The sequence below is a fragment of the Mastomys coucha genome, unplaced genomic scaffold, assembly GCF_008632895.1.
Source record: "Mastomys coucha isolate ucsf_1 unplaced genomic scaffold, UCSF_Mcou_1 pScaffold15, whole genome shotgun sequence".
NCBI classification, from domain to species: domain Eukaryota; kingdom Metazoa; phylum Chordata; class Mammalia; order Rodentia; family Muridae; genus Mastomys; species Mastomys coucha.
The window spans coordinates 20,985,148-21,009,851 of NW_022196897.1; the positions used below are offsets into that span (position 1 = coordinate 20,985,148).

The window sequence follows — 24,704 nt, forward strand, 5'->3', positions numbered from 1 at the left end:
AGGGCCACTCAGCAAAGCTGTGCTTTACATTCTTTCCTGTGATTACTGACTTCCCTGGGTCTCTCCTTGGGTGTGTCTTTTGTTCCTTGATTAGCTCTATGAGGACAATGACTGCATTCATCAATGAATGCAATGACCACAGCATCTACAGAGCTAAGCCCACTGTGTGCTGTAGAGTGGGGATTTATTTGGCATCTGTAATCAATAGATGAAGGCTGAGATCCTATGGAAAATGGGGCAGATCCCTAGAAGGCACAGGAGGCTCATTACTCATGTAAGAAATGTCAGTCAGTCTACTGGTTTATCACACAGGAAAGAACAAAGAGAAGGAAGAACCAACTAACCCAAATCAACAAGTGCATGGTGAAGCCAGCCTGGAGAGCTCCTAATAGACTCTGATAGGCTTAAGCAAATGCCACTGAGCATGCTCTAGAGGGGCTTCCCAGACAGACTGAGGTGGAACCCTGGCTGGGAAGGAGGTTTGTGCTAGTGACATGCAGGCTCGATGCACAGTGGCAGTCCCAGTGAGGACCACCCTGTCCCCATTCTATAGCAGTCTAGAGGCTCAAAGACTGTCACACCAGGTGATGAAAAGCAGAGTGCCCCAGATAACTTAGGGACCAAACCCCTCAACATTACAGTAAAAAAGTCCTTTACCACAAAAGAAATGCTGTTGCCAAGTAGTCCTCCTTATCTAATTACTCCTCACAGACATCTGCTCTGGCCTATTAAAAGCACAGAAAATCTGGCACAGAAAATTGACACTAAGCATTATGTTAAAAGATTGGATTCAGTATCCCCCAGAACAAATCAGAATGCCCACAGCACAAACCCATAAAGTTCTTTCTTCCAACCCATCCCAGGGGCACAGCGGTCTATGTGCTTTAAGGTCTACTTCCTTCCATGATGCCGTAGTCATATTTGAACCCAGGTTGGACTTTATTTCCCATGAGGTAGCTGGTCACCTGACTTGACTGTCTCTATCAGCAGGTGTGCAGAGGTCCTGAGTGGACCTCTAGAGGGATATGCCTTTCCCTGGTCCCTTTTCTTGACTCTAGCAATAACCCCCAAGATCAGAGAGGCCACAGAATCCCATACAAAGATGGGAGAATCATCTTTAGCCTGTGTGTGGGGAGCACGATCACCAGTCACTCACAGTAGCTAGCTGGGTATGAGGGAAAATGAACTCGTTAGATCTTGCTTCGCTGTTCTTCTGTCTGTAAGGGAGGAAATTACTCACCCTGCAATAAGTTTACCATTCCAAACACAGAAACTGACCTGAAACATCAAAACATGTGTATTTAAAGAATAAGAGTATAATGGGCTTTGCTATGTAGCCTAAATTTTCTCTGAATTTATGATCCTCCTGCCTCAACCATGTGAGTGCCAGGATTACAAGTATATACCTCCACAGGGCTCATAAGCGCAAAACTTCTTAAAGTGTTTATTCAGCTTTAAAATATGAAGCTAATAGTGAACAATCCTGTAAAGTACCATATAAGAAAAAAATTCTGGAAACTGCTATAAAACTGTATAGATCCTATTTCAGTATAATGCAACTGAAGGAGAGATTCAGTTTAAAGAGTAAAGCAGCTGGAAACTCAACACCTACATTTGAGGAATAGCAAGCCCGAGAATTATTTAAACATCGAGGATAATGAGGGCAGTCACAACATACAGTGCTACAGATATTTTAATTATAAGGAAACTTATATTTGGAAGTGATTAAACAAGGATGAGAGCAGGGACTTAGGCATTTGCTTCTAGCAGATATGACAAGGAATCACAGAGCACAGCCAGGGCAGGGAGGGCAAGGGCCAGGAAAAGGTTAGAGAGCAAAATGCAGGATGAGAAGGAAGAGAGGTGACAGTCTGAGGTGACCACTACAAAGCAAAGGGCAGGCAGGTGCGGTAGGATACACCTATCATCCCAGCTTCGAAACTGAGGCAGAAGGATCAAGGCACCATCCTTGACTACAGTGAAATATTGCTTAGAAAGGAAGACAGGCCGGGTGTTGGTGGTGCACGCCTTTAATCCCAGCACTTGGGAGGCAGAGGCAAGTGGCTTTCTGAGTTCAAGGCCAGCCTGGTCTACAGAGTGAGTTCCAGGACAACCAGGTCTACACAGAGAAACCCTGTCTCAAAAAACCAAAAAAAAAAAAAAAAAAAAAAGTGCCCTGCCAAAGTGAAGAAAATATAGTCTCCAAAAAGAAAGGCTAATTTTAATGAGATGGACAGTTATCTAGGCAAACAAAGAGTGAAAATCAAGAGGATAAAGAAATTCAAATATGTCAATAAGTGTAAAAACTAAAGACTGTCAACTGTCAGGACACTGCCACAGAGGTGGCCTGGTTCTTCTGAGGAGGAGCCTAGTGCCATACTCTGCAAGGGCACATCCAGGTCAGGGCCATGTCAATGACATAGAAAGCAGGACCACTTTCTTAGGGAAGATCAGGGTAAGTGAGTGAGTCAATGTATTTATTACATGTTTGATTTCAGATAAAAGAGTCTGTCTAAACAATATCCATTTGCAAAATTTAAAAAATTTAAAAGAAGATAAAACAGGAAAAATGTTATTAACTAAATGTTATTAGTAAAAATGTTTTTAGTTTCAGATTAAAGACAACTAAACGACAACCTTCTAAAAAATCAATGCAAACGTGTATGTCCTTGAAGCCCAAACCGCACTCTCTTCCACTGAGTTGCTCTGTTCTCTGAGCTGTGGCTTCTGTTCCTGGGCAGCTCTCGGGTCCTGGCCGGCCCACACCATGCCCTTGGCATTCAAGAGTACAACCATAAGAACACATCACACTTAGAAAAAAAAAAAAACAAATTTCCAGAAGGTTATGTAAAGAACATCTTTAAAAATAGTGTTTCATCTTTCACCTCCTTTCTTTGCCCAGGCTGACCAGCTCAAATCCAAGTTTTGTATTTGTTGGTTCTCTTCCTGAGGGTGGGGAGGGGAGTCTATTTTTGCTCCACATCTCTAAAGAGAAGAGGCAGGAAATTCAAGTTTAAGGTTAGCCTGAGCTACATGGAGAGTTTGGAAGCAGCCTGAGCTACTTAAAGAGACTTAAAAAAAAAAGCAGTGTGTATGGGTAAAACCGATGAAGAGTCTATCTGCATCTAAGTGTGCAGAGAGAACTTAATAATGTAAGACATGTAATGAGCCCAGAATAGGCTCTAGACATAGTAGGCATGCAACAGATGCTATACTACTATATTACATGTTATTGTGATAATGGTTAATATAAGATCTTCTGATTGCTACCAAAGCACTAATTAATGTATTACTGATGAAACTGCCTTAATTCTCCATTCAAAATCTTGGGAAATCTCTTTAAACATTGGTAGATTTGGCAGAAAGAAATAGTGAGAGCACGTTTTTAGGAGCTTTACTGACTGCTACATTAACAAAGATAAACACAGCCCGGTTCTTGCTCCAGAGGACCCCAATGCTACTGTGTATGTGAGAGGGACAAAGGCATATAAACAGATAAATCACAACCCAACCTGGTTAAATGCCACAACAGAAGCCAGCATAGGGTGCTGCCTAGAGGAGGTCAGAGGAAATGGAGACCAGCTCTGCCTGAGGGAGCTTTGGAAGGTTCCAGCGCTATAATGCAATTTATTCTGCAGCTCTAATGCAATTTATTCTGCAGCTCTAATACAATTTATTCTAGTACGGGACCTGTGAGAAATGATTTCCAATATACACAGGCTTATAAAACTGTAAACAGTGGTCAAGAAAGCAGACTTCTTTGAAGTTTTATATGCAAATTACACACACCCTACACACATACCTTGCTTAGAAAGTATTCAGAAGGGAACAAAGTTTTAGCTTTGTATCAATAGAAGGGTAGAGTCTGGAATGTAGCTTAGTCCTGGGGTCTATCTCCAGCAGTATCAATAAGCATAAATGAAAAGGGTGGAAACAGGCAGGAAGGTGGCCAGACGGAGCCATGCACCAGCTGTGCGTGGTACTGTGTGGTTCACCACCTGTTCTGTTGTGTCTCATTTCTAGTCTGTGTGCACTGCATGCAGGGAGGGGTAAAGGCCATGCTCTGCAGTGGAGGGATCCCCTCTTGTCGTCGGTCCTGTTCCCAAGCACTGTGGGAAGCTTGGCAGGCAGGGAGCTCAGCATCTTGGTGTTTCATTAAGGCATCCTTGAATCTATGGAGAAATTGCAGGGAGACAAGAGAATGGCTGGGAAGCTCACAGGCCAGCTTGCCTGGAGCTTACAGTACAGTGGCAAAGAAACCAAGGAGACTGCCCCAGCATGCTTGCTGTGTCCATACACAAATACTTAAAAAAGTTGGGGGTAATCTTTTCATTACAAGGGTCCTACTTACTAGCACCTCTATTTTTCTTCAAGAAAACAGTGGGCAAGATGGGGCGGGGAGGGCTCTTTTCTAACCACTCTTTGAGGTTAGACCTTTGAGGAACAGTAAAGGGACTCTGCAGAGCTGAGGGGTCAAGAGCCTAAGAAGTCTGCCCAGAGGATGATGGTAGGAAGCTTCTTTGTGCAGAACCCAGCTCCACTACCAACAGCAGGCAGGCCAAAGTGAGATTCAGCAGGCTGGGATGGAGGATACCCTGGCACCTCCTTTGTATTTGTAGGATTCAATCTGGCATCAGATATTGGGGTCCAAGGCAGTGGAGGGAAGGGTGAGCCCAAAGGTCTGACAGAAGTCACAGCTTTGTGGCCTTGTCCATTTCATCCATGGTGCTTTGTTAGGCTCAACAGATCTTTAGTTAATATGTCTAGGATCAACAGATTGTTTATTGCTTAGGGTACTTGCCCCTGAAGTCACATTCACAGACTATCTATCTGTGTGATCACAAACTCTTTCAAGGGTCAATTGCCTTGAGACATAATGGCTTGATGGTTTGATCACCTAGTAAACACAGCACAATCTGCATGAGGGTCAGCTGCTGGAGGCATATGCTGCTAAAAAATGCTCCAAGAAGCAAACAAGGAGGCAGGACTAAGAAAAGGACCTCAGTGTTCCGGAGTTGGTGACAAGGATGTGCAGGTCAACAAGCTTATTGGAATGAACTAAGGAGTCATGCAGTCTCTCTGTAATATGGCTAGTTAATGAACAGTGACTATTCACAAGCTGAAAGGAAAACAATAGAAAAGTGGCTTTAGCTGGTTGGCATTTTCTCAAGCTTTTGTAGGGAGCTGAGCAAACACTACTTCCATACTCCTCTTCCAACCAAAAGTCCCTGTTCTATGTGACTACCAGAGCCATTGGATCAGACCAGCACAGGAGAAGGCCCTGTCTGCTCCACCCCACTGCAGACCTCTATAAAACAGATACTAGCTAGATGCTGAAGTTAGGAGGAAGCTTTGTGGAAGCTCTCTGTGCAGCTGCTTGGATCAGAGAAGCTGCAGTCCAAGAGGCCAGTGATGTCTGAGGGCTGGGTGAATATTCTGAATGCAGAAGGTACAAGGACTGAAGAGCTGCTTTGTTTTGCTTGAGGGTTCTGAAGGAAGAAAAACAATACAACCCTTAACACAGAGCCATGAAGACACGTGACCTCCAGTCATAAAAGTAAAGTGGAAGCATGTGTGTCTAACTACTCTTTACTATAAGACTGAAGTAAAATTTAGTGAAGTGGCTGTTCCCTGAGGGAGACAGAGAACACACTCTCTTTATAACAGCATGCTCTGTAGCACACAAAGCCCATGCTCGCGGATAGGACAGGAGGCTCCTAGAAACCTCAGATGGACAGTGAAGGGCTTCCCTGGGAGACAGGAAACAAACCCGTTTTTAAAAACTTAAACAGCAAATCTAGGAGTAATTGTACTCACCTGTACTTCCAGCCACATGGGAGGACAGGGCTGGAGGATCAGGAGTGTGAGGCCAGCTTGGGCAATACTGTGAGACCTGTTTCTTTTTCTTACCCTCCTCCCCAACCCCCCCGACAGGGTTTCTCTGTATAGCCCTGGCTGTCCTGGAACTCACTCTGTGATTCACGTTATGATTCTTATTCTAAAGGTCACAGCCAATAAATGAAATTAGACATAAATAAGAAATAAGAGATCTAGAGAGGAGATAATGCTGCTGTTGGTGGAAGAGTGTCCATTATTCAAAAGGTGACACTTGTTTTTAAGTAAAGAAGAAGAATAAAATACAGAAGCGTATTTTGCATTTTTTTTTTTTTTTTTTTTTTTTTTTTTTTTTTTTTTTTTTTTTTGGTTTTTCGAGACAGGGTTTCTCTGTGTATCCCTGGCTGTCCTGGAACTCGCTCTGTAGACCGGGCTGGCCTCGAACTCAGAAATCTGCCTGTCTCTGCCTCCCAAGTGCTGGGATTAAAGGTGTGCGCCACCACCGCCTGGCTATTTTTTTTCAAAATAAGATTTATTTATTTATTATTATATATAAGTACACTGTAGCTGACTTCAGATGCACCAGCAGAGAGAGGGTGTTAGATCTCATTATGGGTGATTGTGAGCCACCATGTGGTTGCTGGGATTTGAACTCAGGACCTTTGGAAGAGCAGTCGGTGCTCTTACCCGCTAAACCATCTCACCAGCCCCTCATATTTTGCATGTTAATGTAATTGCTAAAGAGACACACACTAGGTCTTCACAGCATGAAGATGGTAAAGATGGACTTCATTGTCTTCTCTGTGCTTTTCAGTTATTTCAAACCCTCCTATAGCCATTACATATTCTTTTCTGAACCACAGAAGGATATTAAGAAGTATATCTACTTTTAATGCCCACATGTATATAAACAAAAGTAAGAAATACTATAAAATGTAACCAAAAGAAATCTCCAGACACTGGATTTCTAGCAGAACTGATGCTCTAGCTGCTATATTGGCATCTGGCAGTGAGCCTGGAGCTTGCTGTGGGTACAGGGAAAAGGTGGTCCCCATGCAAGGCAAGTTAAAGAATATCTGCAAATTATTACAAGGCAAACTATGACTGGCATCCTGGAGAAATGCAAAGAGACACAAGGTTCCAGAGACTGGAAGATGAGTGGTCCATTAAGGCAGACAAGGGAAGGATGCGTGAAAGAGCTGAGGCTTGGCAGAGGCACATGGAGAAGAGCATTCTGGAAAGATGGGAGTATGAGGAGACCTGAGAGTCTGTGATAGTCATAGGTAGAAGGCTATTTGCTGGATTCTGGGCCCACAAGCTAAGGCTCAATGATGGATAAGAGCAGGTGGTAGAAGTCCTGGAATGTGAGCTTTCCTGCCTAGAAGCATGATGCTGAGGGCCTGATGCTGGTCCCTGTTTGGCCAAAAGCATCAGGATATTGCTAGAACTATAGGTGAGGGCAAGTATTCCGTACAGCAATAAGGACATCAAAGCTCCACACTTCCTGTTAATTCCAGCTGAGGCTGCCATCAAATTAGATCTCATCTTATCCAGAACCTTTGAATGGAAACTTTTAAGTCAGGGGAGCCAGAAAAAAAAAGAAGCCAGGTCAAAAAAAGAGGAAATGAAACAGATGGCAACCAAAAAGGAGTGTGAGAAGCATGCCTCTCTCTGTTCTTATCTCTACCTCTGCAAGAGAACAGGGAAGAAGCACATCAGAAAATAAATGTCACTTTCAAAATGGAATCTCCTAAAAATGCCAGTCTACTCCAGATGCAGTGAAATGGAATACGGAATTGAAGCACATTGCTGTTAGGTATTATAAGGTTTAGGGGGTACTAGGACCAGGTAAGATCACAGTATTTTGTCTTTAATTAAAGATTTACTTTTAATTTTATTTATGTATATATGTGTCTATGTATTAGTATGTAGGTGCTCCCAAAAGGCCAGAAGAGGGTATCGGATCTAGAGTCCCAGGTGGCTGTAAGCCACCCAGCATCATTGCTGGGAACTTAACTTGGGTCCTCTGGGAAAACAGAAGCACTCTTAACCAGTAAACCATATATCTCCAGTTCCAAGGAATTTCCATGGGATTTTAAACCCAATACAATCCACTGCAGAAAAAGAATGTGTCTGGGGGAGTAGGCAGCCTGTCATTTACTATCTATGTGACCTTTGGCAAGTTAGCTAGCTTTTCAGAATTGCGGTAATCTCTTCTGTAAGATGGGGAGATGCCACTGTGGGTCCTGTGATATTTCAATAAGTTTGCATATACAAAGCACCCAAAAGACTAATGGCATTGGCTATGTACACAGATGTACACATTTGCTATGTGTAGCAAAAAGGCCTTTGGTGCTCTTGTTAGGACCAGTTTGGGTGGGGGTAATAAGGGCCACATCAAAAGAAGCAAGAAGGGGAGTCACCTCCTCCCTGAGAGAACTGGGGTGTAGCTCAGAACGAGAACTCAGAGAATGGCTGAAATGTATTCCCTGACTGAAGTACCCAAGAGTCTATGGAGCCAGCTCACTTTGAGCTGTCTGAGAGACTGTGACACAGTGGTAACTGCAACTGAGCAACTAAAAAGTGCAGGCCAAGAAGCACACAATCCCCACAGTACCTGCTTTTATTAAGACAGTAAAGTAATTCATTGTAAACTATTATTCCATCTAACAGTAACTGGGGTGTAAAACTGTGGGACTTTTCTGGTCCACCAGTAACAGTAGGAGACACTGGATTTTTTTTTTTTTTGTCGTGATTTTTGCTGCTAAATTTACTTAGCAGGTAAAAGGGGCATGGAGGTCTCTCATAGAGAGACAGCGAAGCTCCTGGAGCTGTGGAATGGGTATGTGTGCCCTGAGTCAGAAGAAAGCTGAAAGAAGAGGATCCTGACTTAAGGGCACCAAGTCCCAAGATGCCTGCCAGAGGCCAGTTAATATGCTATATAGATGTGTCCATTTCTGAGAGGCCACAGCTCTGTTTTTAGAGTCCGTGTGAAGACAGGCTGACAGAAGACATTTTTTGTCAGCCATTTTTAACAGCACCATATGAAGTAAGAGAGCAGCTGCCACTCTCATGTCCACGGCACATTGTCAAGGTCTAGAGATTTGATGGTAGACCCACATAAACTCAGAAGAGAACGTGGCACTTTTCTGAAATTTTCAGAACTGAAAACACTTTCTTTTCATCAGAGCAGTGTGCAAAGCAATCGCCTATTTCTGCCAAGTCAAAGATCTGCTTTTAGGTGCTGTAGAGACAGCTCAGTAACTAAGAGCACTTTCTGTACTTGCAGAGATTCTCAGCACCCACATGGGGCAGCTCATAACCTGTAACTCCAGTTTCAGGGTACTGGACACTCTCTCTGGCTTCTGGAGTCTACTACATGCATATAGTACAGACAAGTAGGCAAACACATCGACATAAAAATAATTTTTAAAAATTTGCTTATGGTCACAAATGATGATCCACACTGCTAAACCCTGGCCACAGATCTGCAAGTGGACATAGGCATGCAGTGGGCACGTGAAAGACAGAACACACCAAGCACACCATGGGGGAACCCAAGGGTAGAGTCAAACAGGCACTAGGAGAGACTGTTCGGAGGCACAGGAGAACTTTGCCACAATCCAAGGGAAAAGCTGTTCTATTCCATTTCTTATACTGAAGAATTAACCTAAAGCAAAGTGTTTGCAGTCTATACCTCAGGTTATGAAATATAAACTTTGACATAGAGATCACGATTTGAAAGTGCCTCTTAAGGCAGAGAGAGGCTACCATTGGAAAGGCCACAAGGCCAAGGAACAACACATAAGCTGAATGAGGCAGAGAGGCTGAGCCTAGGAGGCTGGGGAAGCAGACAACAATGCAGAGGCTCAGAGCGGAGAGCATGGCCTGTGGCCTGGGGAAGAGCCTGAGTGATGCTCAGCCCACAGAAGGCAGGGAGCAGGGAGAGTGGCCATCATACTGCCTCGACCTGCTGGCCTGGGGTGACAATCTCAAGGCTGACATCATCTGGTATTCTTACATGGTGTGTGTGCAGCTACTGGTATAGCCTTGTGCCCCAGCAATCCATGTCACTAACCAGGCCTTGGTGCTCAAGCTGGTCACCAAATGGCTGCTCAGGTGGTATGCTAAATCTCATGTTTTGTTGGTCCTGGAAAAATGAGTCATAGAATTGTACTATAGAACAAAGTAGGGTGGTTGTTGGGGCAGCAAGAGTCAAAGCCATTTTACACAGCAGACAGGTGTCAGTGGGAGACAGAAGGACTATGCTGCTCAGGACTAGATAAAGAAAATGCAGTTTTGTTTACATCTCATCTCTTGTTTTAAAGAGGGTTTGAGGCAGCTTATGGAAATACACTTTAGTTAAAGGATAAAATTAGACACACAGTACAAGAGGGTAAGATTAGCACATGTGTTATAGGAGGCAAGCCACAAAAGACAGCTCCAAGCTTCCTGGAAGCCACTGTAAAGAGAGAAACGCCTTAATATGCACCACATACAGGCAGTGCCCAGGGAGGCCAGGAGAGGGCGTCAGAGCCTTGGGAAGTAGAATAACAATTGCCCCCAGAATGTGAGCTGTAACCTAAGACACATACCTAGGTTTAAATGTTACTTCTACCATGTGTTAGCTGTGGGGCCTCAGACCATTAGTGCATGTGACCCATTCAGGACTCACGTTTTCTGGGCAACCCCAGGATGAGGCACAGCCAAGTAATCCCTACCCTCATCTGGTTGTCTGAGAACATCCATTTTGCAACTGCATCTCTAATGTTCAGCATAGCACATGGTAAGCATCTAATAAGTGTTAGAACTAATATTAGCAAAGTCAAGTCATAGCCACAGCAGAAGACATCTGACGGCCCCTCCAGTGCTACTCTCAAAACTGTGGTCCCCCAGGGAGCCGACCTGCTGCATAAGACTCAGATACAAGCCAGATACACTGGAGAACATCTGCCCAGATGGGGATTTTAGTTGTAGAATGTTTAATTCTTGATATTCCTGAGGGAAATATGCTGTTACCTTCTCTAATCTCTCAATTTGGTCATGCCATGTGGAATATATTTTCCTCATAAAATTCCCACAATTTCTCCATAAACAGAAGGCATCAGCAGCTCCAAATGGAGAACAAAATTGCCCTGTTAGACATGCTGAACCAGCAGCTAAGTTACTCATTAACAAAGGCTCATCTCTGTAGAACAGTCCCCTGAGTTGTAGTTTATATTTTTGCCTGAGCAAAAATACAAATGACTCCTCACCAAAATTTGAGGGTGGGCTGTGTGATAGCTTGGCCAGAAAAGTGCTAAGCAAGCATGGGGATCTGAGTTTGCTCCCCAGAAGCCATGTTCAAAAAAGCTAGACACCCACTAGATGTCTTATGTCACTAAGTAAAATCTCCAGTGCTGACAATGGGTTACATCTTGATGAGTCATTAGACAAAGGGGTCCCACAGACAACCCCACCCCAAACATCATAGGCTACTGTCGAGGGTATTGGTTTTTCTCTCCTCAACCTGGTGGTAAAGTTCTATTGCTGAAAACATTACTTAGTTATGTCTTTAAATATGGAGAAACTGAGTTGGTGCCCAACTAGAGACTGCATCCCCACTAATAGAATTCATTGGACTGGAAGGTACTTTACACACTACTGGAGGGAGGGGAAAGTAATCATTAGTGTCACGTAGCTGTGATCCCTCTGACCTACAAGAGCAAGCAGTCCACAGGATATACCAGTGTAATAGTAGGATATAGTATGGGCCTGACCAGGTACTGTGTGTGTTTAATATTGGATGTAAGGCCCACTTCATGAGATGCAACTCATACCTGACATGCCAAAGTAGTCGAGAACTGAGAAGCCAAGACTGGATAGGTCATGGGCCTAGGGAAAACCTACTACTGTCACTGTGCTAAAGGAACAACGATAAAATGAGAGATCTACAACTGCACAATGAGCAGAGGATGAGGGGCTTCTCAGCCTTAAATGGATGCCTATCAAACCTCTCCCCTCAAGGCTCACAAATACATATGGAAAAGGATGAAGATTGCAAGAGTCAGAGGTAATGGATGACTCCAAGGAACCAGTGCCTTCCAGACATGACAGGGTTGGGTGAAGCATATGTAACCTCACAGAGACCGTGGCTGCATGCATAAGACCTGTACAGGTTCAAACCAGACAAAAGCCTGGTCTGAGAAAAGGGATGCAGACACAAAGTCACACCCTTAACCAAGAATCTATTTGCAACTGACACCTGCTGGAAAGGGAAAATCAGTTCTCTCCAATGGAGTGTCATTAGGTATATCAACCACACTCTAGGAGTAGTTGGTCTACTCAAGATGAACCCCCTTGTGTGTGTACATGTGCATGTGAACATGTGAGCTTTCTGTTTTGTTTTGGTATATTTTGTCTTACTGAGGTTTTCGCTTTAATTTTCATTTTTCATTTTTTTTTTTGTTTTCTGACAGAAAGAGAAAGAAAGTACATGATGTTGGTAGGCAGGAATATGGGGAGAATCTGGGAGGAATTGGAGCACGGGAAATATGCTCACAATATGTTTTCTGAAAATTTTATAACAACAACAGCAATAATAAAAGCTGAGCATAGTAGCATGTGCTTGTGTTCCATTGCCAGTTTTGAAGAGAGATGGGTAGGAGGAATATTGGGGCTTCCTAGCCTACTTTTGAGTTCCAGGACAAGTGAGAATCCCTGTCTTAAAAAGCAAGGAGTATGGAACCTGAGGAATGCCACCTGACGCTGACCTCTGGCCTCTATACACATGTGCATGTGTGTGTCTGTGTGTGTGTGTGTGCACACACACAGACACACACACACACACAAACTGAACAAGAAAACTCAGAGGATCTTTCAACATGAAAGATTTGGAACAGGTTCATTGCCAGCTATTCAGACAGCACACATGCCAGACATCTTTTGAGGCCACTCTGAGTTCCAAACAATAAAACCCTGCCACCTTTGGAGGCAAGCATCTCTCTGTTTCTTTCCTGCACAGCAGAGTCACATGCATGCAGAGAGTGTGAGCTCACTTGATAAGACATGATGCCAAAAGGAATGGGCAATATTCAGATTTATGCTAATCTGAAATCACTTGCAGATAGTGACTTCCCAGCAGCATCAAGAGGCAGGGGCGCATGACAGTCTGCAATTGGACTGCACTGGGCAGAGGTCTATATTGAGCTCACACCATTTATCTCTTCTACCACATCAGTTTCCTGTCTATCCAGTCAAAGGCCAAGAACAGATCAATAAAAGCTACAAACAGTCTTTGGCTGCCCCTGACAGATTTCAATAGAAAGTGATGAGAGATGGTTGATGCAGTACTAGCTGTGCCTTGCTTGGACTGTTGCCAGGAGAGACTGGACTTGCAATCCATCAGAAAAAAAAATGGCATCTGTTGAGGCAGGTTGACCAGCAAGCTAATGTGTTGGTGGTGGTCAAAGGGGCTTGGTTTCTCTTTTGTTTTTCATGGTTAGACTGCTCTACAGTTTCTCTCAAGCTAGAACTCTCATTCTTCAAGCAGTATTATTGAGACTAGTGCTGCTGCTGTGCTTAGAACAGTGTTCTATGAGCAAACAAAAAGCTAGGATGCCTAGCTGGGAGAGGCTTACTGATTTGCATCCTTACGGGACCAATGAAAGTGCCAGGGCTAAGAGCCCACTAGCAGGGGAAGAAAGGTTCATGAGATGCTTTTAAACAATCCACTGCATGAGAGAATGTTGTGTATCTATCTTGTGTGTGCATGTGGTGGGGGTGGTGGAAGGAGGTGGTTTCCAGTGCAGATTCTGCTCGTGTGTGTGTGTGTGTGTGTGTGTGTGTGTGTGTGTGTGTGCACGCATGGAGGCCAGAGATGGGCATTGTTGTCTTCCTGTACTCCTCACCACCTGATTTATGAGATGGGGGTCTCACTGCATCTGGATCATCGATGGGCTAGATTGGCTGGCTAGTGAGCCCTCAGGTCCCATCTGTAGCTGTTTCCCAGGGCAAAGGTTAACAATGTGTGCTGCCACACCTGTTGTGAGGTGCAAAGGCTCTGAACTCAGATCCTTAACTTCAAGTGCTCTCCCTGCTCAGCTCCCTCCGCAGCCCACTACCACTCTTGTGTAAGCTGGCCTACTCGGTGACTGCCTGCCCTCCCCACAAACTCTGTTGAGGGAGTGGTTCTAGAGGCTCACTTGTATCAAATGACCCTCATATGTACCCAATCTAAGAGGAATGAATCTATAATTTTCTTTTTTGGGGGGCATTTCGAGACAGGGTTTCTCTGTATAGTCCTGGCTGTCCTGGAACTTACTCTGTAGACCAGGCTGGAACCTATGTGACCCAAGGAGATTGGGAAACTAACACCAAATTGAAAAATAAGAAAATTATGAAAAATTAGTATATATCAGTCTAGTATCAGGCTCTAGAGATACAATAGCGAAGAAGACAGACATGGATTCTCCCTCACTTGTAATGGATGCAAAAGTAGTGGGTAAATCAACTGCTGCCCAGTTAAGGAACAGCAGGGGTTGTTGTGGATTAGGAGGGTAGAGCTTGGGAAGATGGTATTAAGCTCAGGCCATGAGAAACACTAGGGAAGTCCTTGTAGAAAGCAAGCTCAGAGGCTTCGGAGCATGGAAAAACTGAGGCTGTTCTAGAGACCAATGAAGTCTGAAGCCAGAGCATGGAGAGTAAGAGGCAGGAGACGAGAAGGAGCAAGGTGGAGGAGGGGTCACAGGGGCCATAAGGACAATAAGATTCAGCAGTCCAAAATGAACCATAAGGGGCAGTCAAGAAGGCAAGGATTGCGCATTCGAAAGATTTTAGATTATCACTCTGCTGAAGATAGGCTTATAGACCAATGAGGTAGAAGAGAAAGCCCCCACATTAACTCACATACATGGCCAATCAATGCTTTTGAAGGGTGCTCTGACCTTTCAAGGGAGGAAAGGACAGTCTTCATCAAATGGTGACTGGGAAAGCCCAGTAAACATGTGTAAAAGAGAAAAAAAAAAGCTCTCCACTCACACATATATACAAGCTAACTCCAATGAATAAAGTATATGTAACTATAAAACTTTTAAAAGAAAGGGGACTGGAGAGGCAATGTGCAATAAAGGCGGCTGGTTTGGAGAGAGAAGAGTGGGGCAGAAAAGGAGAGGAGAGGATGAGGCCTCCGGTGGCCTGAGGAGAAACAGCGTTTCAGTCCTGGAGGCCCAGCTGTGTAGTCCGTGCTTTTTTCCAGTGAGACTTGCCCAGACAAGTTACTCCATAGTGGAGCCGGACAGAATGCCTGCAGCTCAACTTGCCACATGCTTCTTGAAAAGAAACAAGCTCTGGGTACCATGAGGGGCACTGCTGAGATCCAGGTGGTTGACAGGCTGGGGACAGGACAGAGAGGCAAGCTGCTTTCTGAAGCTAGACCTGACAGCTGACAGACTGACTTCTCTTTCTACTCCCTCTGAGAACCCAGCATGGTGCCTGCCACAATGATAGGTCTTCAAAAAACAGAGAGAAGGCTAAAGAACCCTGAGTCTACAGAGATCTGGGCTTCTTAGGAAATTTATGGCCAACAAACATTCATGCAATGAAGTTCTAAGTCTACTCCCATTACTGAGGTGAATGGGTATGCTTAGTTCTGCTCAAAGATTTCTATAGCTATGCTTTTTAAAGGCAACGTTTATGCTAAATTTTCCCTGGCACCCTTCTCTGAAGTGTGAGTTCTGTTTCTCAACAGTCTTCCTCATACCAGGTTAAGAAAAACTAGACTCATTTCCTAATGAACATAGAACATACATATCAGTTGTCTTTTTAACCACACAATAGGTCATCATACATGGACATTTCACATCAGGAGATCTAGCCAACTGCATGGGAAATATTAGGGGGAAACTGTCTTTTATGAACACATATGAACTGTTTTCTTGTTTTCCTCTAACATACAATAACTGCTGGTTCTATAGCATTTACATTGTATTTGGAATTATAAGTACCCAGGGGTGGCTTAGTGTATGGAGGGTAGGTGTCAGATATATGCAAAGATGCTACTTTATGGAAGGGGCTGTAATAGCCTTGGACTTTAGTATCCAGTGGAGACCTAGAGCCAATCCATCTGTGGATACCAACTGTACTGTATTACTCTGAAGCACACTTCTTAGGCCCTGAAGCTGGATTTCTGTTCATTCCACACCTTTCTCAGTCATTCCAACCATCAGTGTGGATGTCTTTTCTGCTATGGAAAAACTAGGCACAGTGTAATTTTACAAAGGAAGGAAACTGTTACACAGAGAATGGTTCATCATTAAGTTGGACTGTCACATCCAAATCAAAATGGTGACTCTGAAGATGACATGCAAAGAAGGTACTTATAAAACAGTTCAGTGGAGAAAAGGATAATGCAAAATTCGTAAAAGTAAAATGTATAGTTTTAAAGAGCAGCGGGGCTGAAGAGAAATGAAAACACTTGCTTACAAGGTAATGAGACTATCCATTGAATTTTAAAATATATTTAAATGCTAATTAAAGTATTTCTTTCTTTTTATGTGTGTGACTGTTTTGCCTGTACATAGTATGTAGGGCTGTGTCTGTGGAGGTCAGCAGAGTGAATCGCATCCCCTGAAGCAAGAGCTACAGTCAATTGTGAGCCATCATATGGGTACTGGAACTTAAAACTGGATCCTAATAATAGCAAATACTCTTAATTGTTGAGCCATCTCTCAGCCCTATTTAAATGTTATTTTATAATATTTGTAGAGAACATACACATACACATACACTCACAGCTCCAGAGAAAAATCATGAACAAATGGATGAGGAGCTTTCTGTCCATCAATGTTATGATCCAGTCAGTGCTACTGGTGACTCCTCAGCTGTGAATGTTGGCTCCCCAGGTGTGGTCCTATCCCCGGACCCCCAGCACAAAGGCAGTCTGGGAACTTGTCAGAAACTCAGACTGTGGATTAACTCTAGACTTGCTGTGTTTGTAGCTCAGCTTTCTCGCTGACTCTGATGTCTGTTCAGCTCATCTGCGGCTCTCAAGGACCATTCTGGTTTTCTGTGCTTTGCACATGTCTGCGGAGTTCATCTGTCACACCCATGGTATTTCCCTAAGCACCAACCTCACTGTGCACGAGGGCTCTGGACCACTTCTTAGACCCAGTCTGGTTTTCATCTGACTACAGAAGTTCTACCTCTGCTACTGAATTTGAGCTTCACTACTTTGTCAGGTTAACATGGAATGTGCTAAGGGCTAGGTGCCATTGTCTTATCCTCACAGCAAAGTTATAGAAGAAAATGTTAATATCCCTATTCTGTGGATGAGAAAACTGAGAACACGAGATGCTCAAGATCCTGTCAGTAGCAAATGATGAAATAAGAAAGTCTTCAGAGCACACACTGAGAAGTCACACCATTTTACTGATGACTGGTGACAGAGGTCTGTGGAGGAGTGAAGACATGAACCAAAGCCTGCTTGCTGTGTTACCACTCCTTCCTGTGGCCTCACCTCTGCCAGGCAGGGCCATTTGTTCTCTGCTTTCATGGACCACCATGTCTGCTATCTATTCTTTGCCACCCTCCCATACCTTACCATCCTTCGTTCTTTACAAGGCCTTCCAATGACTTTCCTGAAGTTCCCTCGTAAGGTGGCTGGCGCCCTCCCTTCCTTTAGCTCCATGTCACCTCTGTATCTCTATTTGCCTACCTACTCTGGATTATACTCTTGCCCAGGCTCCTTGAGGAGAGGCAGTAGTCTGAGTCAGTGCATAAGGAGTTAACAATGACTTACAGAACAGGCACTGAATCAACTGATGTATCTTTGATGTGGCTATACTCATTCTTTAGATGATGCATTGAATCTGCTCAGCTGAAGGACAGGAAGCCCCTAAGAACAGGGACCAAACCCTTCACTTATTTTATACTTGCAAGATGCTCATCCCTGGGCCAGGCACAGAGTCCAGTCTGTTATTCACACCTAGAATCAATCGGAGGACCACTAGTACTGACTTGGGTGTAAGCTGCTCTCCTGTAAAGGTGCAGCTTGTATCAACAGTGGTAACTCAGCTACTAAGCTAGTAGACAGAAACAACTCATTTTTAATCAGTAGAATAGTAGAGTTAAAGACCAATAATAACTAGTACAGCTTATAAGCACATTTTCTGAAATTGGTTCAGATCCCATGCAACTGGAAAACCAAATCACAATCCTATCTTAAAACCTGAGTCTATCAATGCTTTCATTTTATTTCCCCTCTTTCATGAGGAATATATACTCTAAAAATTGTATCATAAACTCTAATGTCTCTTGTTATAAAAAATTAGATATTTTCATTTTAGATATTTATAATCTGTCACAGTTACTGATCTGGTCCAACTAATAGGCTTGTAACAGGAAAATACCTCACAACTGCTGTCCCAACACCCAGAAAGCAAAGATAGAATCAGAATGTCAATAATCATTACAGTTTTAAAACTAGATCTGTAAACTTTCAGGAACAAGATAATATAAAAATGAAAAGCTACCTTTCTTAATTTACAAATTATTTCATTTTATGCATTGCTTAATAGAGAAAAATACTAAGCCACAACATATCTTTAACAAACTGGAAGACACGAGATTAAAAGCAATGGCAATGTAAAGGAATAAAGGTGACCAAATGACCATAACCCTTCAGCATTACTGATTCAAACTAAATCTTGACACAGCACAGTCTAATAGGAAATATACAACAAAGGGTTGATAAGCTTGGCAATTGCCTCGAAGTCTGAATCAGTGTACCATTACTGAACAGACAGCATTAACTTACCAGCTCCACAGATCCATAATGTTTCCTACTGAAATCCCCACGTCTACAGCCTAGGTCTTCTGAGACAGAGCTGGAACAAAAATGCTTCATCAGTATTACACATAGCGATCTGGCTACACACCTTCTGAGAAAGAGAAAAAAAAGGAAAGAAAGAAAGAAAGAAAGAAAGGAAGAAAGAAAAAGAAAAAGAAAAGGCAGCTATGGAACAGGTTTGCAGTGCCCTGGCGCCTCACTGCAGGGGAGCATCCTCGCAACAGACGCTGTCCCCAGCAGCCATTGCAGAATCAGGCTTTCATGAAGCCCTCAGTCAAAAGAAAAATGTCCAAGTCATCCCTAGAAGTATAGGTAATGATTGAATTAAATATTTAGCTCATTTGGAATCAATTGAAATTCCCAAAGCTATTGGCGGCTTATGATTTCACTCGGTATTGCTGAAGGGGATGGCAGCCCTGCAGGAATTTGAGGCAAGGGACAAAGCTGCTGAACCAGATCTTACAATTATCTTTTGCTTAAAAGAGTAGAGTCTCTTTGTCCCAAATATGCAACATAAAAATAACCAGCATCATTTAAAGATGTATTTTAAGGAGGAGACAAAAATTCCCAAATCCTCATAGGCTCCCCTCCCTTCCCCCAGCTTTTAATTTAAGATTTTTACATGTTAACATGAGGGGGGGAGGGAGAACTAACAGAAAATATGAAAATCTAACATCTGAGTGTATTTATTTTTGATATGGCAGCAACTAATACTTCCCACCCTGTCCTCCGTCCCCACCCAAACAGGCTTAAATCAGATAAGCAAACTCACATGCCATGATCCAAGAGCAATTAAAACAAGGATGCAAATTGTTACTGCGTTTGCACTGCATGCATAGCTCCCCTCTCCAAAGGCACATATCTAATTGGCTACTCAGTCTACCTAGGACTCCACACAGTAGCCAAGAAGCCCACAGACAGCCCCCCCAGTACCAACAGTTTTTTAAGTTTGGCTTGACCACGTCATGCAAATAGCTCTAATACAACAGAAAATAAGATTCTGCAAGAATCCCGTTTCACTGATTCCAACTGGTTGGACTGTCGCATGCAGAGACAGGTGCACTCGGTACCTTTTCATCCTTCTTAAAAGGTAGCTACATTTTCTAAATTACAGCCCTCCTGGTACATTCGGCAAGAGTCTGACTCTGACTCTGATGTTCAGCATCCACAGAGCTGACTCTCTGCCAGGACACTGTTTGATAGGCTCCAAGAAGACAGCATGAGAGAAATGCGATTAGAGTCTAATGGTATTCTGCCTCCACCATTTCACAGAGATGGCTGAATTAATCTTATATGAGAAATTTAACCTTTTCTCGCCCTCATTCCTTTAGCTTAAAATGTGTGGCATAGCAATGAAAACAGTCTGGAGGGGGTATCTAGGCTACCTTCCTGCTTGGATGGACATGCTTTACACCCCTCACTCAAAACACACACATACAAACTCTTCAAGAGAGACTAAACCAACTTTCCTCTGTGGGCTATTCCAGTCAGAATATACTGGCCTCTCTAGTTAGAAAACACTCTTGGAGGCACTGTCGTTGTCCTACATTTTGGTTCTGAGGTACTTTCTTATAAGGCTGGGTCACCATGGCACAGCAGATGTTCTTGAGAGGTGGCTCTCTCTCTGCACAGCAAAGATCAGGCAGAATGGATGCTCTGCCCAGACTGCAGCCACAGCTGTGGCTTCAGTCAGGACCATGATGAAACAACCCCTAACATAAAGCAAAGATAGGGGTTTTGAGCCCCTCTCCGGGCCATCTTCAGTACCACTGAAGGGGTTCTAGACATGGTACCAGCTCCTTATCTTTGTAAACAGCCAGAAGCAAACACAGCAAAGATGACAGCTCTCAGTCTCACGACTCTATGCTGCTCTAGACTATCTACTTTCCCTAGATGTTTCTTATAGGGTCAACAGTGTCCCATGAAAACAACCAAGGAAGCCACAGCTATAAAATGCCTTCCTGCTCTCTAATCACATTCTGCCTGGCACGAGCTTGCTCATGGTAAGAACAAGGCCTAAGCAGCATTCAAAGTAGCTATGTCAGAAACCTCTCCCTCCCCGGGCGTCCATACAAGGGTTCCCAGTAGCAGGGGTCATCGAAAGTTCTACCAAGAACTTGGATTGTTCCACCTACTATCTGGCACAGGGTGGATATACAATAAGCATGTATTCATGATGTATATACACATCAGACAGATCTTTCTAGCTAGTGCCTGACAGCACTATATGTTCTGAGACAGGTTGCCTGGTGCCTTTCTACCTGATAGGCCTTTTCAGTCTCTCCATTTTGGAAGGCCTTGCCTACAAGGTAGCCATTGCTGTGTATACTAGATTCACACACCTACTTCCTTCTCTGGACTCACTGTTGAACTACATTTGCTTTTTCTTGTGATGAGAACATGTGATCTAGCTCTGGTCAAGACAGGACAGGATGAAAGTGACATATACTGCTTGAAGACCCATGCCCTGGAAGGCGCAGTGTGTAATAGCCTCTCTGGGACAGTGGGACGGGAGACTCTTAAGGCCTGCAGCAGGGCAGAGGTTAAGATAAAGGATACAGGACTCTGTGTGCCTGTATGGATGGCATCAGAGGTAGAATGAAAGGCACATTTACCAAGGCGCCACATTGGATGCTAGGACCACAATCATGCAATGTGTGGCCCAGATTTAGTAGACAGACAGAAATAAAGAATCTAATCTTGGGGGCTAGAAAGGCAGTGATCTGCCTTACACACAGCAAACTATTTGGCAAAAGTGGGATCTACAGTAACTCAGAAGGTGGACCACATAACTTCTGAAAGCAGCAATCCCTGGAAACGACCTGTCAGAATGAAGAGTGAAGTCATGTGCTGGCTCCCACTGGCTTCTTCACAGGGGAGAAAGTAGGTTCTAGAAAGACCTACATGGCTGTTCTGATGTGTTTTCATTATTAGCTTAACACAACACAAGAACTGCCTCAATCAGACTAGCCTGATTGTGGCCATGCCTGTGAGAGACTGCCTTCATTGATGATTGATGGGGGGCCCCAGTTTGATGCGGGAGGCACCAGCCATAGGAAGGTAGCCTGGGCTGTATAAGCCAGCTAGCTGAGGATCAGCCATGAGCAAGTTAGCAAGCTAGCAAGTGGCACTCCTCTATTCTTGCTTCAAGTTCCTGATGTTTGAGTTCCTGTATTGACTTCCTCCAACCATAGACCACCAATGGGAATTGTAAGATGAAATAAGCCCTTTCTTCCCTTAAGGTGCTTGTGGTTAGAGTTTTTGTTTTGTTTTGTTTTGTTTTAACCATAACTATAGAAAGGCAAGCTAGAACAATGGATTTAAGTAAAGATAGAAATACAATGCTCTACCACTGAGCTATATCCCTAGCATGCAAATATGTACATATACATATATACATATGTGTATATACATATATACATACATATATATATATATTTAACTTTCTATTTTGGAATAGAGTCTTCTAAGTTACAGAGGCTGGCTTTGAACTTGGATCCTCCTCCTTCAGCCTCTAAAATAGCTGGGTAACAGGCCTGTACCACTAGGCTCACCATAATAAGTAAAGTTTCGTGCTGAATGCCAGGAGAGGAGAGGCTTTCTGACATAGCTGCTTTGAATGTCCCAGTACAACCTAAGCAAAGGATTCATGCCCAGTTCCCACCATGAGTAAGCTCTGTAGCTGGCAAGAGGTGTAATGTAACTTCTGTAGAGGGGGATGTAGAAGATGCATAGACCAGGATGACTCTATGTCAGGATAGCAATCCATTGTCTGCTTTGAAAGCAGTTTTCTTGGAACACAGCCACACCCACTGATTATGGATTGTCCATCTGCTTTGGCATTACATCAGTGGACTTGAGTAATTCCAACAGAAAACCTGATGGCTTATAAAGCTCAAGTTCTTTACTAAGTGGCTCTCAAAAGAAACCAAATAAAAAACCACACTGCCATCCCCTGTAGTGATCTCATGAATCCCTACAGTTGGTCTCAGGGCCTTAATATCCACAAAACACTCACCCCGACTCCCCCGGAGAGCTCTGCAACAATGCACATTTCCTGGTCCTGGTCCCAGAGACCAGATCTCTGAACACAGAGAATCGTGTCCAGCCCATCTGTCAGCCAAGCAAGCAGCCTGGGGAATTCCATTGCAGGTGGTCCCAGGTGATGCTTTGAAAACTGCTCTTCCAGATGCTTCTGGAATCCCTGGAAAACCTGGTAACCATGCTATAGTATATTCACAAGGAAGCACCAGGCCTAGGTTCCTGTCGATGGGAGGAGGTGGGTGTTTCCCTTCAAGCACTGTAGCAGCCACAGACCGGGGCTCCTAGCCTCTCTGGACATCAGTTCCCTCATCTTTCAATTGTGAGTGAAGATATTCCATTTAAGAAAATTAGAAAGAATCCATAAGGAAAAGCAGCCAATATGCTAAGTCACACTACATGAAAGCTCATCTGAGTGTCTGCTATTATTATTGCCTCAATTATTAATCTCAGTTTCTCTCAGGTTTTTAGAGAGATCCAAGAAGGGGAATTTGGCATAAATAATTAACCTTTAAAAGACTTTTAAGTAAACTCCTTCTTCCCTCATGCATCACTAAGAGTCTGGTCCAAGCAGTAGGCTTCCTGGGATCCAACTGAGGGGAACATACAATGCTGGCATCCATCTCCTCCTTAAGAGTGTTAGCCTAGCAGGGTGACTTCAGTTAGAAAATATTCGAGACCTACTGGTGAAATGACAGGAGAAAAGACAAGTGAGGCCTACTTAGAATGGGCCACCAGAACTAGGCAGGTGCAGACAGGAACCAAGAAGCTTCCAACTCCCTATGTGCCGTGCTGTCCAGGCTCTAAATAGAAATCCTTCTGTTTCAGAAAATTGATGTGTAAGGATGCTGGATCACACTTTGGAAGCTTGAACAGTGTGGAGGACCTCCATGCTAAGTCTCTACATATGGCCTGAGATGGAAGCAAAGCCTTCCGCTCCACACACAGGCTAGAGCAGCTGCTATTATGTAAGTCAGATTCCTGGAAAGCAGGATCAGATCCTCTGCAGAGTCAAGAGCTGCTAAGACTGAGTAAGAAGACAAGGGAGACAGGTGGTTCCCAAGGGAAAGCTCTCCCCGCTGGCCTTGAGATCAGTGCCAACTCTCACAACTGGCCAGACTCGTGCAGCCAGGTTCCCACAGGTCTCAGACCGAGTTAATGGCTAAAACCATCAGCATGAATAAATGCTCTCTCTGGGTCAGTGAAGAGACTGTGAGAAACATCAGGCAGTGTTCTTAAGTTTGCCAGTAGGAGAGTTCAGTGTTGAGAGCGCCAACACAGGCCTTAGCCCCCTGACAAGCACATAGCAGGACACAGATGGAAAGGATCCCCCACTGAAGTTCAAATAAACTTTTTAATGGTGCCAGACTACAGACTGAAGCTTGGAAGGAATCCAGGGTTTCCTAACAACAGGTATTAAAATAGCATGGTATACAAGAGACCAGTTGTCTTACTGTCTGAAATATATCAAGAGACACAGAAAAGCAGAGATGTGATTGTACATTAATTTCTAATGATGACATATAAGACTTCTAGTGAAGGCCTGGATGAAATCAGAAGGTAGGAAGCAAGGAGGAAGGTTTCCAAAGGGAATATATCTCCCAAATCAGGGCCCTTTGATTATTTCATTTTTAATTTTTATTTTTATTTTGTGCATGGGTGTTTTTTACACATACATATATGTGCATCATGTGTGCATTCTCTAAGAGGTTAGAAGAGGGTATTGAGTCCTCTGGACTGGAGTTATAGATGATCATGAGTTGCCATGTGGATGCTCGGAATTGAACTCTGGTCCTCTAGAAGAGCAGACTGTGCTCTTAACTGCTGAGCCATATCCCTGGCCTGCTAGTCTTTTTTCCCCCCCTTTGAACACTTTGAAATACATTCTTCACATAGTATTTATGAATTCATTAAGCTTTGAGAAAGCCATGTACCCAGAGCCTACCTGGTTCCTTAGCATAAAGAGTCCTGATAAATCACTGCATAGTTCTCGTTGCTAACA

At 43.7% G+C, this 24,704-nt stretch overlaps 1 protein-coding gene across 8 annotated transcripts in view; it reads right to left on the reverse strand.

Annotated features, from left to right (window-relative positions):
• Positions 1 to 24,704, reverse strand: part of Garnl3 (GTPase activating Rap/RanGAP domain like 3) — a 153,515-nt gene that overhangs the window by 91,912 nt on the left and 36,899 nt on the right. For all 8 annotated transcript variants that reach the window (XM_031369887.1, XM_031369893.1, XM_031369890.1 and 5 more), the window contains one exon: positions 18,629 to 18,698. In XM_031369887.1, the coding sequence (XP_031225747.1) occupies positions 18,629 to 18,698 (70 nt within the window). The remainder of the gene's footprint in view (positions 1 to 18,628; positions 18,699 to 24,704) is intronic.